The sequence below is a fragment of the Podarcis tiliguerta genome (assembly GCF_965153285.1).
Source record: "Podarcis tiliguerta genome assembly, chromosome: 1".
NCBI classification, from domain to species: domain Eukaryota; kingdom Metazoa; phylum Chordata; class Lepidosauria; order Squamata; family Lacertidae; genus Podarcis; species Podarcis tiliguerta.
The window spans coordinates 10,652,162-10,666,566 of NC_139534.1; the positions used below are offsets into that span (position 1 = coordinate 10,652,162).

Consider the following 14,405-nt stretch of genomic DNA (forward strand, 5'->3'; position numbering starts at 1 on the left):
GCACCATAATTCAAAAGCATCAATTCTTCGGCGATCAGCCTTCTTTATGGTCCAGCTCTCACTTCCATACATCACTACTGGGAAAACCATAGCTTTTACTATGCGGAGTTGTTTCAATTTCATGATAGACTTCTCATGAATTGAATTCCCATGCTTGCTTATATGGAAGTCCTTTCTGTCATATATATGTGTGTTTTTGTGTGTTCTTTTATCTGTTCCTGTAGCAATAGACCGTAATTTTCTGTGTATGAGACAACATTTTTTGCTTTAAAAAAATCAGCAAAAAATTGGGGCACAGATGGTACACAAGGTTCTGGCTCAGATCGCAGGTTGCGGTTTGCCGACTCAGACCAAAAAAGAAGCTTAACAACTTTTAGGACGATCACCCCCCAAAAAGCTCAAGATCTTTCAGCCGCCGATCGTCCCTAGCCATGGTGAGCGAGGGGAGCCCGGCTGGCTCTGGCTGAGCTCACCCAGCGGTGGGGCCCTGCGAGCCAAAGCCGACACTCGCCCAGTAGCTATCACTGTTTGTTTGGTGGCTGCAGCACCAGCAAGAGGCGCTCAGCTCCACTATTCAAGCAGCAGGAGAAGGAAGAATAGCTCGCATAAAAACCCACTGCTGCTCTTGTTAACCAGCCACCGTGGTTATAGCAACCCTAATTTATAATGATGATGATGATTTATTTTATACCCCAGCCAGAACCAGGCTCAGAGCAGCTAACAGCAATAAAATTAGAATAAAATCTAAAAGAAAAAACGGTTAATTAACATACGGGTTAAAATACAATTTAAAATGCAGCCTCTTTTTAGTAGTAGCCCATAAATCGAAACCATAAGGGGAGGGAAACGTAAGGGTCAGACGGAGTCCAAACCAAAGGCCAGGCAGAACAGCTCCGTCTTGCAAGCTCTGCGGAAAGATGTCAAATCCCGCAAGGCCCTGGTCTCTTGTGGCAGAGCGTTCCACCAAGTCGGGGCCAGTACTGAAAAGGCCCTGGCGCTAGTTGAGACCAATGTAACCATCTTGTTATTTGTGGACCTTAAAGTCCTCCGTGGGGCATACCAGGAGAGGCAGTCCCGTAGGTACTGATTAAGAAATACTGATTTCTTAATTTTGGGTTCAAAAAAATAGAGGCTGCCTTATACATAAGGGCATCCCATGGTATTCCTATTCTGATTTCTGATTTATAAATAATTTAGTGAAGGAAAAACAACGAGTTACTCCATTTGGTAGTGGTTAAAGCTGTGTATTTGTTTTGAAATACTAGGCTTTCACTGTTATAAAAGCAGCTTGTTATTTTCAACAAAGGAGAACCTTGTGAGCATTTATCCTTCGTTGCCTTAAACTATGAGCAGAAGTTTCCTTTGTGCTAACCTGTGTTGGCATGACTTAGAGCACCATGGGCAAAGTCAACTGCCAGCTTGGTTCCATTGGGGGGGTATTTAATTTAATTTAATTTTTCTTTCCAGATCTCACGAATGCTGGCAGCCAAAACAGCCTTGACTATCCGTTACGATGCTCTCGGAGACTCGAGCAGCGCTGAGATGGGAGCGGAAAACAGGCTGAAAGTTGAGACAAGGCTAAGGCACTTGGAGGAGAAAGGGGTGAGCCTGCAAAAACATGGAAAGATAATTTTATGTGTTTATTATTATTACTTCTATACCGCCCTATACTCAAAGGTCTCAGGGCGGTTCACATAATGGATGCTTCTCAGTGGCGGCGGCAGTCCACACACTTTGCTTAAAGTACTTTATAGAGTCTAGTGATGAAGCTGGAAGGTGTGCAGAGGAGGGCAACCAAGGCGATCGGGTCTGGAAACCAAGCCTTATGAGGAACGGTTGAAGGATCTGGGTATGTTTAGCCTGAAAAAGAGGAGACCGGGAGAGGAGATCATCATCATTCATTCATTTTTTTAATTTGTATACCATCTTTCTATCTTACAATACAGTCATAGGTAAAAGTAAAGGGACCCCTGACCATTAGGTCCAGTCGTGGCCGACTCTGGGGTTGCGGCGCTCATCTCACTTTACTGGCCGAGGGAGCCAGCGTACAGCTTCCGGGTCATGTGGCCAGCATGACTAAGCCGCTTCTGGCGAACCAGAGCAGCGCATGGAAACGCCGTTTACCTTCCCGCCGGAGCAGTACCTATTTATCTACTTGCACTTTGATGTGCTTTCGAACTGCTAGGTTGGCAGGTGCAGGGACCGAGCAATGGGAGCTCACCCCATCGCGGGGATTCGAACCACCAACCTTCTGATCGGCAAGTCCTAGGCTCTGTGGTTTAACCCACAGCGCCACCTGTGTCCCTAGAAGCGGCTTAGTCGGCCAATAAAACGAGATGAGCGCCGCAACCCCACAGTCGGTCACAACTGGACCTAATGGTCAGGGGTCCCTTTATCAGCTTGGCTCTTCCTTTGCAACACAGCTCAAACTCAAACTGCATTATGAAGGAAAAAATGGGTCATCTGGCATCAGGTGACCCCCACCCACCTGTCAAGATGACCCGCCTATGGGGGTGGGAAGTTCAGGACCCAGAGTAGGAGAAACATTGGGCTTTGGAGAACTCCTGAAAGCATGCGGGGTGGGAATTGCAACAAGAGAAGGAAGGCCAGGGCCTTGCTAGATCTTGGCTTGGTTCATTCACAAAGCATGGAATCTGGACTTTGGAAACGTCAAAGCATCGAACTTTTCGTTCTGCACATAGCAGGTGGCTGTGGTTGACTCTCGACTTGCTCAGTCCTCATCCATGCTGTTTCTTAATTCCTTTTCTTCTGGGATATGGAACTGGTGTGCCACAAGAAGGCATGGAAATCCTAGGATTTGCTGTTAGCCGCCCAGTGGAAGGAGATCCAAATAGTTCAGCCCAGCCTTCCAGATGTTTTTGGACTACAACATTATCAGCCTTAGCCAGACTGATCCTATAATGATGGGGTTGGGGAGAGTTGTTGTCCCGAACATCTGGAGAACATCAGGCTTGCGGAGGCTGTTTTAGCCCAGCCCGTGTTTCTTCCGTGAGGGAAGAGCCATGGTTCCCCTGTTATTAGGAGTAGTTCACTCCAGCCTGCTTTTTCTCATGAGAACCTGTGATCAGCTTTAATTCTTGTTAGCGATGTTATGCCAACATTTTATCATCAGTCATTTGTTCTTCATAGCTGTGCCTTTCTCCCCCTCAGATAAGACGGATAAGCGGCACGGGAAAAGCCTTGGCCAGGGCAGACAAATATCAGCACAAGAGGTTGGTAGTTGTATGTTTTGTTTTGTTTTTCTTTTGCTTCCCAAATGCTTGGGTTTTAAGTTTGCCGCACTGTCTCCTGCAGTGGTGGAAACATTTTCATTTTTTTTTTAAAAAAAATATTTATTAAAGGTTTTATAGTTACAGAAAAAGAAAAGTAAGAAAGGGAAAAAAGACAGTAAAAAATTAAGAAACAATGCATCAAAAATAAAAGGAAAAAAACAATACATCAAGACAACAAGAAAAAACAAAAACATTTAAAAACACATCCATTTTCCATATCTTTTTCTTTCATTAACTCGACCTCCTCCCACCTCCCATTTTTGTATTCCAGTTAGTAATTAAATCAGCAAATCCTTTCCGCCTTTCACTGCTTTCTATCGTTTAGTTGTCTTAATTTATTTTAACCTTATCTTACCATCAAAATCTTAAAATTTATCTATACAGTGGTGCCTCGCAAGACGAAAAGAATCCGTTCCGTAAGTCTCTTCGTCTAGCGTTTTTTTCGTCTTGCGAAGCAAGCCCATTAGCGGATTAGCGCTATTAGTGGTTTAGCGGCTATTAAAGGCTTAAGGGATTAGCAGATTAGCTGCTAAAAGGCTATTAGCAGCTTAGCACCTTAGAAAAAGGGGGTGGGGAGCGAAAAAAAATCTCAAGAATCGCAAGACATTTTCGTCTTGTGAAGCAAGCCCATAGAGAAATTCGTCCTGTGAAGCGCATTGAAAAACGGAAAACCCTTTCGTCTAGCGGGTTTTCCGTCTTGCGAGGCATTCGTCTTGCGGGGCACCACTGTACTTAAATCCTTATCATATTTCTACTAATGTCATATAATTTCATTCCACCATTTCCCAACATTCCTTAATTATGCTATATTACTCTGAATAATTTTTTTTTAAATTTTCCCTATCTTCTTCCACTGTCTCTTCTCCCTGGTCTCGGATTTTATCAGTCTTTTCTATCAGTTCCATATAGTCCATCAGCCTGGTGCTCTTCTATCCGAGGCGCTTAACTCTTCTCCCTGTCCTGTCTGCAGATTTCTTTTGATGCCAAAGATTAGGTCCCAAAGGGTTTCCATCTTAGCAGCTCCTTGATTCCGTCTCGGCAAGTTTGCCCATACTCCATATTCGAAGCTGTAGTCCAAAAGATGTTCCAGGACATACTCCAAAGACCCTTTGAGGCTAAAGGGCTCAGCATCTCCAATCTCTCCCTCAGTGCCTCCCTCCATAGGGAAATCTGCCCATCTTCCCTTCTTCGGTCCAAGCGGGGCACCGTCTCTCCAAATCTCCCAGCGCAGCCTTGCTTGCTGCAAGCTGGGTCTCAGGTTGCATGTTTGGTACGTTGCTAGCTCTCTTCTCCCCCCCCCCCCCCTTACCTTGGTGGTGGCGTTTTAGTTTAATACAGATTAATAATACGACTTTTGTGCATTATGAGCCGAAGGAGTCCAGATACCAGCCCATAGTGGATAGAACACCACTTGTTTCCTAATACAGTGGCACCTTGGTTCTAAAACTGCTAAAACATACATTTTTAAATAAACCGGAAGCTTTTTTATTTGGCATTTTAACAATAAGTATTCCAAAAGAAAATAAAAGAGTGCTTCTTTACGCAACAACAGCAGCCAGAATGTTGGAATATTGGAAAAACGAGTTAACACCAACCTTGAATTAGCCAAAATGACAGAACTAATAAATCACTCAGGAGACAAGGTTAAAAAAGAATGGGGTTGCTTTAAAAATGATCTCCAAAATATGGTTCCAATAACAACACTTGGTTGTGCCTAGACTAATTTCACAGATATAAGGGAAATTCCGTGTGTGTTTTTAAATAATTGAATACAGATTACTTAAGTGTAAGAGAAGTGTAGTAGCCGCAAAGAGTTAGCGGGAAGTCAAAAAAACATATAAGGGACTCAAACCGGTTTAGAGGAACAGAAAGAATGTGACTGTAAGGGGAAAAGAGAGAGAAAAGCAGAAATACGAAGGTAACTTCTTTCTAGGAACTTTATGTATAGAATATTCAAATTATGGTTTGTACTCCTTAAATTATTTTTGTGTATTGGACAAACCCCCCCCCCTTTTCTTTGTTTCCTTTTCCTTTTTCTCCTCGTTTTGATTTTGGATCGTCGTTGTTGATTGTTTTTCTGTTTGCAAAATTACCATATTTTTTGCTCTATAAGACTCACTTTTTCCCTCCCAAAAAATAAGGGGAAATGTGTGTGCGTCTTATGGAGCGAATGCAGGCTGCGCAGCTATCCCAGAAGCCAGAACAGCAAGAGGGATTCCTGCTTTCACTGCACAGCGATCCCTCTGTCTGTGAAATAGAAGCCTAGAAGTCGTCGGTGATGATTTTATCCTGAAGTTTGCTTGATTTCATCTCGAAACATGAAGGCAACTCTTAGTCACTACCTCTTCTGAGACAACTTCTGGGCTCTGCTGTAGTTCCTTCTCCTCGGCTGCCTCCCCCAAATAAAACACAATGAATGCCTCATTTATTGGCATCATTTTGCAAGGCATATTAAACTGGGTTGAATTATGTTACTGCCGATTGCCAAATTACCGTATTTTTTGCTCTATAAGACTCACTTTTTCCCTTCTAAAAAGTAAGGGGAAATGTGTCTGCGTCTTATGGAGCGAAAGCAGGCTGCACAGCTATCCCAGAAGCCAGAACAGCAAGAGGGATTGCTGCTTTCACTGCACAGCGATCCCTCTTGCTGTTCTGGCTTCTGAGATTCAGAATATTTTTTTTCTTGTTTTCCTCCTCCAAAAACTAGGTGTGTCTTGTGGTCTGGTGTGTCTTATAGAGTGAAAAATACGGTAATAAAGCATATATACACACACACACACATATGTGTGTGTGTATATGTATGTATGTATATATATATACTTATATGAAAGGTCGCTTCATCTCCTGGTAACCAGCACCAGAGGCATAATTTGCCTGGGGAGCTTGTAGCCAGGGCCACAAACAAACAACCACACAATCCTTTGGGAGGCAGAGACACAAGAGGGCATCAGAGGAGGGAGAAAAGGAAAGAGAGACAGAGGCCAGTGTTGCCCACGGCGCCCCTGACCATCCTTCAAGGCATCCCACGGTTTGCTGGTTGAAAACCAGTGCCCAAAGTCATTCAGGCTAGGAAAAGATGGGCATGATCTTCGGTTCTCGTGCTTTTTCCTTGCATTTTTTTAAAAACCAAAATAAATCTCCTTTTGCCATTCCAGTGAAGTGAAAACCTACGACCCTTCTGGGGAGTCGACGCTTCCTCCGGTCCCAGGGAAGCGCAAACGTGAATTGGAAGACGAGGAGGAGGAGGAGGAGATGACAGCAGGCCCAGGAAAAGCAAAGAAGGCGAAAATAGTAGAAATCAAAGGTTAGTTGCTGTGCCTCCGGGATCTTAGCTGCGTCTGAAGTCACTTGATCGGCTTCCACCTCCTTTGTGTAAATGTGCTTTTGTAAAATGGTTTCCCTGCCGGCCGTTGGACTTGCCACTATGCTCTCTTTGTGTAGCCTGAAACAAATTTGATGGGCTTCCCAGTCGGCTTGAAAGGTTCCGCAAATCATCTTTCATTCTACCGCTTCCAAACTTCTGGGAAGAGTGCCTGGCGTTCTGTAGCCAAAGCAGCCAGAGCCACATAAAGAAATGTTTTTGTGTGTGGAGCTGGTGTTGGTGGGGAGATCAGTCAGGTTTGGAGAAAGACAAAAACTCCCTTCTCAGGATAAGGCCTGGGGGGGGGGGGAGCGGGGGAGAGAAGTGCCTTCCAAACAGCCCAAAGGAAACTTTTTAAAAAAAATAATTTTATTAATTTTAAAATATAAATTATAATATATACCACAAAACTTCACAACTTATACAATCTTTTTTTTTTTTTTACTTCCATCAGCACCTCTGATGATCCACCGTTTTTGTCACTTCTAATGCATTTCTTAAATTCATATTGCCTTTAATTATCTTAACTAACCATCCTCCCCTTTATCCATTTTTGCAATAATTCCAATAATTCACCTCACAAAACCTCTTGCAAACCTACAAACGTAGTCTGATCATCACAATTACTTTTCAAATAGTCTGTGAATTTACACCAGTCTTCTGTGAATCTCTGGTCCCGCAGATTTCAAATCCTTCCTGTTAGTTTGTCTAGTTCTGCATAGTCCATTAATTTCATCCTCCGTTCTTCTTTCGTCGGTAATTCTTCTTGCTTCCATTTTTGTGCCAATAATATTCTTGCTGCCGTCGTTGCATACAAAAACATTCTTTCTACTTACAGTCTTTTCTATTTATATTACTTCCTACAATGCCCAGTAAAAAAGCCCAAAGGAAACTCAGTGGAATGGGAGGAACGATAGAACAGAATGGGAGGAAGGGAGACCAAAATCAAATACAGCCATACCTTGGTTATCGCACGCCTTGGTACTCAGACGTTTTGGCTGTCGAACGCCAGAAACCCGGGAGTGAGTGTTCCGGCTTCCAAAGTTCTTCGGAACTCGAACGTCTGACGGGGCTTCCGATTGGCCGCAGGAACTTCCTGCGGCCAATCAGAAGCCGCGCTTTGGTTTCCGACCGTTTTGGAAGCTGAACGGACTTCCGGAACGGATTCCGTTCAACTTCCGAGGTGCGACTGTAGAGGGATCGAAATAATTCATTGTCTGTTGTACCGAACAGTCTTTCCCCCACCCCTCAATTAAGATGGAGGGGGGAAGGGCTCACCCTTCTCTCCCTGCAAAAAATACCCCCAAGATTGGGCACGTTCAGTGTGCAAGGAATGTGATGGGCTGACTTCACTTGCAGAAACGAATTGTCACCTTTTCATTTTAATTGGGACACAGGTGGCGCTGTGGGTTAAACCACAGAGCCTAGGACTTGCCAATCAGAAGGTCGGCGGTTCGAATCCCCACGACGGGGTGAGCTCCCGTTGCTCAGTCCCTGCTCCTGCCCACCTAGCAGTTCAAAAGCACCTCAAAGTGCAAGTAGATAAATAGGTACCGCTCTGGCGGGAAGGTAAACGGCGTTTCCGTGTGCTGCTCTGGTTCGCAAGAAGTGGCTTAGTCATGCTGGCCACATGACCCGGAAGCTGTACGCCGGCTCCCTCAGCCACTAAAGCGAGATGAGCGCCGCAACCCCAGAGTCGGCCACAACTGGACCTAACGGTCAGGGATCCCTTTACCTTTACCTTACCTTCTGGGCTGGGTTTGCCGATCGACTGCTTCGGTGTTTCAATGCTTTACACACACACACACACACACACACACACACAGTTACCGTTATTGCACGTTCACTGAAAGTTAATAGCACAGCTCACTAGAGAGGAAACGAGCTTCACATCCTTGTGAGCATGGAGCTGAAGCTTGCGACGCATTGGTTTTTGTTGTTGGGCTTTTAGGCTCAAAGCCACCCCTGACACTCTCAATGGCTAGCTGGCTAGATTGCTACAAGTGGCAATAATAATAATAATAATAATAATAATAATATTTTATTTGTATCCCTCCCGCCCTCTTCTTTGGGCTAGAGTTCTGTGAGGAATACCAAAGGAGGGGGTCAGACTTTGCCTTGTCCTAAGGCTTGGTGGAACAGCTCTGTATTGCAGGCCCTGCGGGAAAATGTCAAATCCTGCAGAGCCCTAGTCTCTTGTGGCAGAGCGTTCCACCAGATCGGGGCCACAGCTGAAAAAGCCCTGGCTCTGGTTGAGGCCAGCCTAACCTCCCTGTGGCCCGGGACCTCCAAGATGTTTTTATTTGACGAGCGTAGGTTTCTCTGTGGGACATACCAGGAGAGGCGGGCCCGTAGGTACGAGGGTCCTAGGACGTATAGGGCTTTAAAGGTTAAAATCAGCACCTTAAACCTGATCCTGTACTTCACCGGGAGCCAGTGCAGCTGGTATAGCACCGGGTGAATGTGATCCCGCAGCGAGAACCCAGTAAGGAGTCTCGCTGCAGCATTCTGCACCCGCTGGAGTTTCTGGGTCAGTCTCAAGGGCAGCCCCACGTAGAGTGAGTTAAAATAATCAAGTCTGGAGGTGACTGTTGTGTGGATCACAGTGGCTAGGTCAGGGTGAGAGAGGTAAGACGCCAACTGCTTAGCTTGGCGGAGATGAAAAAATGCCACCTTTGTTATAGCTGCAGTCTTCGCCTCCATGGAAAGGGAGGTGTCGAAGATTACACCCAAACTCTTTAACGGACACTAATTACACCCCCGCAAGAGATGGGAGTTGCCCCCCCGATCCCATATCGTCCCAGCCAAAGGACCTCTGTCTTCGAAGGATTTAACTTCAACCAGCTCCCACGTAACCATCCAGCCATAGCTTCCAAACATCTGATCAGTGTGTCTGGGGCCGAGTCAGGATGGCCGTCCATCAACAGATAGAGTTGGGTGTCATCAGCATAGGAAAAGGCTCCTAGCCCAAAGGAGCTTGCGAAGAAGAAAAGTCATCTATCTAGTCTGAGTTTTCTCATTTAGAACTCTGTTAAGGAACAGCCACCCTGCATCTCGGTTTGCCGTGCAGATAACCACATATCTGGAGTGACTGCATGCAAAGCAGGAGGGCAGGATACGTGCTTTTTAAAGAATTCCCCATGTCGGAACGAGTGCTGAGCCCACACCCACCCACTGTCCTCTAAATCTCCACGGCGATGGTCTGTTCAGTTTCACAATTCTCCCTCTCTTGACAGATTGCCAAAGCCTGAGGCTTTAGTTTTTGTTGGCTGAAAACATCCTTTTTTAGTGGAGTTTTGTAGCTTTGGTACTCAGAATGCTGTGTCTTGCCCGCAGTCCTCCGGGCTAAAAGAGAAGGGTGTTTTCCATCCAAAGGTTCTTTATTCATAAGTGGGTCTAATAGAATAGGGCCAGTGTTTCTCAAAAGACAGAACGGTATAGTCCAAAATATTGTATACCAACTTAATTCTTATTTATATTGATACATTCCTTCTTCAAATGGAGTCAGAGCTGAATTGGGGGAACATAAGAAGATGGTTTGAGCATATTACCGTGATCCTGGTCTGACCACACTGGCTACCAGCTAGTTTCCGGGCCCAATCCAAAGTGCTGGTTTTGACCTATAAAGCCATAAATGGCTCAGGACCGCAATACCTCAAGGACCGCCTCTTCTTATGAACCTACCCGGACCCTGAGATCATCTTCTGAGGCCCTTCTTCATGTCCCTCCTCCTCGAGAGGTCCAGAGGGTGGCAACATAAGAATGGGGCCTTCTCTGCAGTGGCTCCCCGTCTGTGGAATGCTCTCCCCAGTGAAGTTCGCCTGGCGCCTTCATTATACACCTTTAGGTGCCAGGTGAAAACTGTTCCTCTTCAAGGCGTTTGGTTGGTTGGCATTTTTAAAAGTGTCGTGGGGGAATTATTAGTTTGTTTTTGTTCTTACTTTTAACACGCATTTTGTTTCGTTTTCATATTGTATGTTAATGTTGCAAACCTCCCTGAGATCTACGGATTAAGGATACAGTAATCATCATAATAATTTTCCCCGTAGTGGAGGAAGAGGAAGAACAGGAGGAACCTGTCAAGAAGAAGAAGAAGAAGAAGGAGAAAAAAATGAAAGCTCAGGAAGAAGCTGCTTGGGTAGAGGATGAGGAAGAAGAAGAACCATCAACTAGCATTTCAGTCGAGGTAAGATGCGTCAAATCGTCCAAGATGACGTATGCTGCTGTAGTGAAAACCTGTGGCATTTGTACCTCCCTAATTCGTTTCTTCAGTCGCTTGATTGAGGGTTGAATGAACATGGGCACACTAGGAATTGCAGGAGTTAAAAACCCTGCGTGATCTGGATCATAGGTAGGCAGACTAAGGCCTAGGGGCCGAATCCGGCGCAGTCGCCTTCTAAATCCGACCCGCGGACGGTCCGGGAATCAGCGTGTTTTTACATGAGTAGAATGTGTGCTTTTATTTAAAATGCATCTCAGGGTTATTTGTGGGCCATAAGAATTCGTTCTTTCCCCCCCAAAAAAATACAGTGGTACCTCGGGTTACATACACTTCAGGTTACAGACGCTTCAGGTTACAGACTCCGCTAACCCAGAATTAGCACTTCGGGTTAAGAACTTCGCTTCAGGATGAGAACAGAAATTGTGCGGCAGCAGTGAAAGGCCCCATTAGCTAAAGTGGTGCTTCAGGTTAAGAACAGTTTCAGGTTAAGAACAGACCTCCGGAACGAATTAAGTACATAACCAGAGGTACCACTGTATAGTCCGGCCCCCCACAAGGTCTGAGGGACAATGGACCGGCCCCCTGCTGAAAAAGTTTGCAGACCTCTGATCTGGAATGTCAGAACATGAGGGGAAACAGCCCTTTCCCCAAATACCTTGGTGCATCTATCAGAATGGCGTGGAGCCCCCCCTCACGAAAAAAGACAATTCCCTGCTCATGTACCCTATAGCCATGTCTTATTCCACAACCCTCCAACCTCTCGTTCTGCAGAGCCGCTCAAGGCTTTGACGAACCAGAGAGCTCTTGCCGGGGCAGAAATGACCCTCTTCAGACTCATGTGCGTCACAAGCCGCATGCGTTGACATGCGTGCACTCGGCGTCGCATAGCAGCGGCCCAGTCCCGGTGGCGCAGTTCCGAGGTGGAGCTATTTTGGAAGCAGGTGTGGCCCCCGCTGCTGCGTTTTGATTGGCGAGCATCTTGCCTCCATTGAAACTTCTCCGTAAATGGAGGGAGAAGGGCTTTGTTCTGCTGAGATGCTTAGAGATGAAAGCTTCTCTTCTCTTGCTGAGTGCTGTTGACTCATTTCATTAGGGTCATATCGATGGTAACCATGGATTCCTGCGGTTCTCGTGAGCCTCTCCGTCTAAAGAGATTAGCAGAATACGACCGTGCCTCTGCTGCTCGCATCTCAAGGGAAAAACCCTTAGGTGCAAACCAATCTTCCTAATTTTGAATTTTGTATATTTCATAATTGGGAGTAGAGGGGTAACAATGCTTATTCTTTTTCCAGACTTCAGAGAAGAAGAAGAAAAAGAAAAAGAAGATTAAAGAGGAGCTGGAAGATGATTAAGAGGAAGAAAGCACAATCTCCCTGGGGATGGCGTCGATGTGGTTTTGGAGACAGCTGCCCCAAAAATGTGATTTGCCCCACAATTAGGCAAGGCCGACAAATTCTTCCCACTTTCTGTGGAGCAGATCCACCCTCCATTCTCAGTTTTTTAGTCTGAACAGCAAATTTAATCTCCGCTCTGATGTTTCTTTGTAATACTAACAAACTGCTTTGAGAGTTTGCCTGTATCTAAAAAGCAATATTATACATGTTTGAAAACTGGTAACATTTTCCAACAGCAAGACTCCTTTATCTTCCTTCAGTATAATTTTTTAGAACACACTGAGTCTGAAAAAGAATACTGTGTGTGTGTGTGTGTGTGTGTGTGTGTGTGTACACATACATTGATGTTTCTTTCCTGTTAGCTGAATTTCTACTTAAAGGTAAAGGGACCACTGACCATTAGTTCCAGTTGTGACTGACTCTGGGGTTGCGGCGCTCATCTCACTTTATTGGCCAAGGGAGCCGGCATACAGCTTCCGGGTCATGTGGCCAGCATGACTAAGCCGCTTCTGGCGAACCAGAGCCATTTACCTTCCCGCCAGAGTGCTACCTATTTATCTACTTGCACTTTGACGTGCTTTCGAACTGCTAGGTTGGCAGGAGCAGGGACCAAGCAACGGAAGCTCACCCTGTCGCAGGGATTCGAACCGCCGACCTTCTGATCGGCAAGCCCTAGGCTCTGTGGTTTAACCCACAGCGCCACCCGCTTCCCTCTGAAATTCTACTTACTTTTTTTTAATTTCATGAAATATACTGAGGGAGCTTGGTGAAATGGGAAGGCATCTAGCAAATAGGCCAGGATACAGTTCATACTCTGTGGTGAAAAAAAGCACCCACTGGGATTGGGTTAACACTTGCTAGCACCTGCGAAAGCAGGAAAGGGAATAGCCAATTTCTGGAGTTCCACCTGGTTCTATAGACTTCTCCCCCAGATTATTTCCTGTCTTTGCCCAAGACTGGACTTTTCGTCACAGCAAATGCCAGGACACCATACTTCCTCACTAGATATCTTACAAGCCATGAGCAGGGAAAGGGCAGCCTTCACTCAGCATCACTGAAAGGGCTCTTGTGTTTTTTCCCCTTTCCATCCTTTTGCTTTCCAGGGTTCGGAGGGAAATCAGACAGAACAGCGGGGGAGGGGGTTGACCCTCCAGATGTTGAACTACAACTCCCATGATCCCTGACCATCTGCTAGGCTGGCTGGAGCTGATGGGAATTGGAGTCTCACGAACTCCACCCCTGCAGATTGGGTGGGGAGCAACTTTCTTCAGACGGAGTGAAGCCAAGCCTTCGCTCTTAAGCTTGCTCAGGAGACACAAAGGGCAAGAACATTTCCCCAAAGTCTAAAATGTCTCCTGTGAGTGATGGCATACTCTAAGCACCACGGCCACCATTTACAAAAAAAAAAAAAAAAAAAAATGTTTCCAAACAGCTGGTTTTCTTTCTTTGTACAGTGGTACCTCGGGTAGGGACACAGGTGGCGCTGTTTGTTAAACCACAGAGCCAAGGGGTTGCCGATCAGAAGGTCGGTGGTTGCTCAGTCCCTGCTCCTGCCAACCAAGCAAGTCGAAGTGCAAGTAGATAAATAGGTACCACTCCAGCGGGAAGGTAAACAGCGTTTCCGTGCACTGCTCTGGTTCGCCAGAAGCAGCTTAGTCATGCTGGCCACATGACCTGGAAGCTGTACGCCGGCTCCCTCAGCCAATAAAGCGAGATGAGCGCCTCAACCCCAGAGTCGGTCACAATTGGACCTAATGATCAGGGGTCCCTTTACCTTACCTCGGGCTAAGAACTTAATTCATTCTGGAGGTCTGTTCTTAACCTGAAACTGTTCTTAACCTGAAGCACCACTTTAGCTAATAGGGCCTCCCGCTGCTGCCGTGCCGCCGGAGCACGATTTCTGTTCTCATCCTGAAGCAAAGTACTATTTCTAGGTTAGTGGAGTCTGTAACCTGAAGCGTCTGTAACCCAAGGTACCACTGTAATTTGTAGTTTTAGATTCAGGAAATGGTGACTTAAGACAACGGACTTGAACACACACTTGCTGAATAATCTGACGGAAGTTAAAGGCACTTACGTCAACCATCAACAATGATTGAAAGATATTCAGATAAGCACACATGCAGAAAGATAAC

At 45.8% G+C, this 14,405-nt stretch overlaps 1 protein-coding gene across 1 annotated transcript in view; it reads left to right on the plus strand.

Annotated features, from left to right (window-relative positions):
* The window catches only part of NOP58 (NOP58 ribonucleoprotein), a 30,824-nt gene extending 18,275 nt beyond the window's left edge, over positions 1 to 12,549 (plus strand). Inside the window, exons 11-15 of the mRNA XM_083403566.1 lie at positions 1,468 to 1,602; positions 3,172 to 3,233; positions 6,449 to 6,597; positions 10,704 to 10,840; positions 12,169 to 12,549. Coding sequence (XP_083259692.1) covers positions 1,468 to 1,602; positions 3,172 to 3,233; positions 6,449 to 6,597; positions 10,704 to 10,840; positions 12,169 to 12,228 — 543 coding nt within the window. The 3' untranslated portion in view covers positions 12,229 to 12,549. The remainder of the gene's footprint in view (positions 1 to 1,467; positions 1,603 to 3,171; positions 3,234 to 6,448; positions 6,598 to 10,703; positions 10,841 to 12,168) is intronic.
* Positions 12,550 to 14,405: the final 1,856 nt, after the last annotated feature.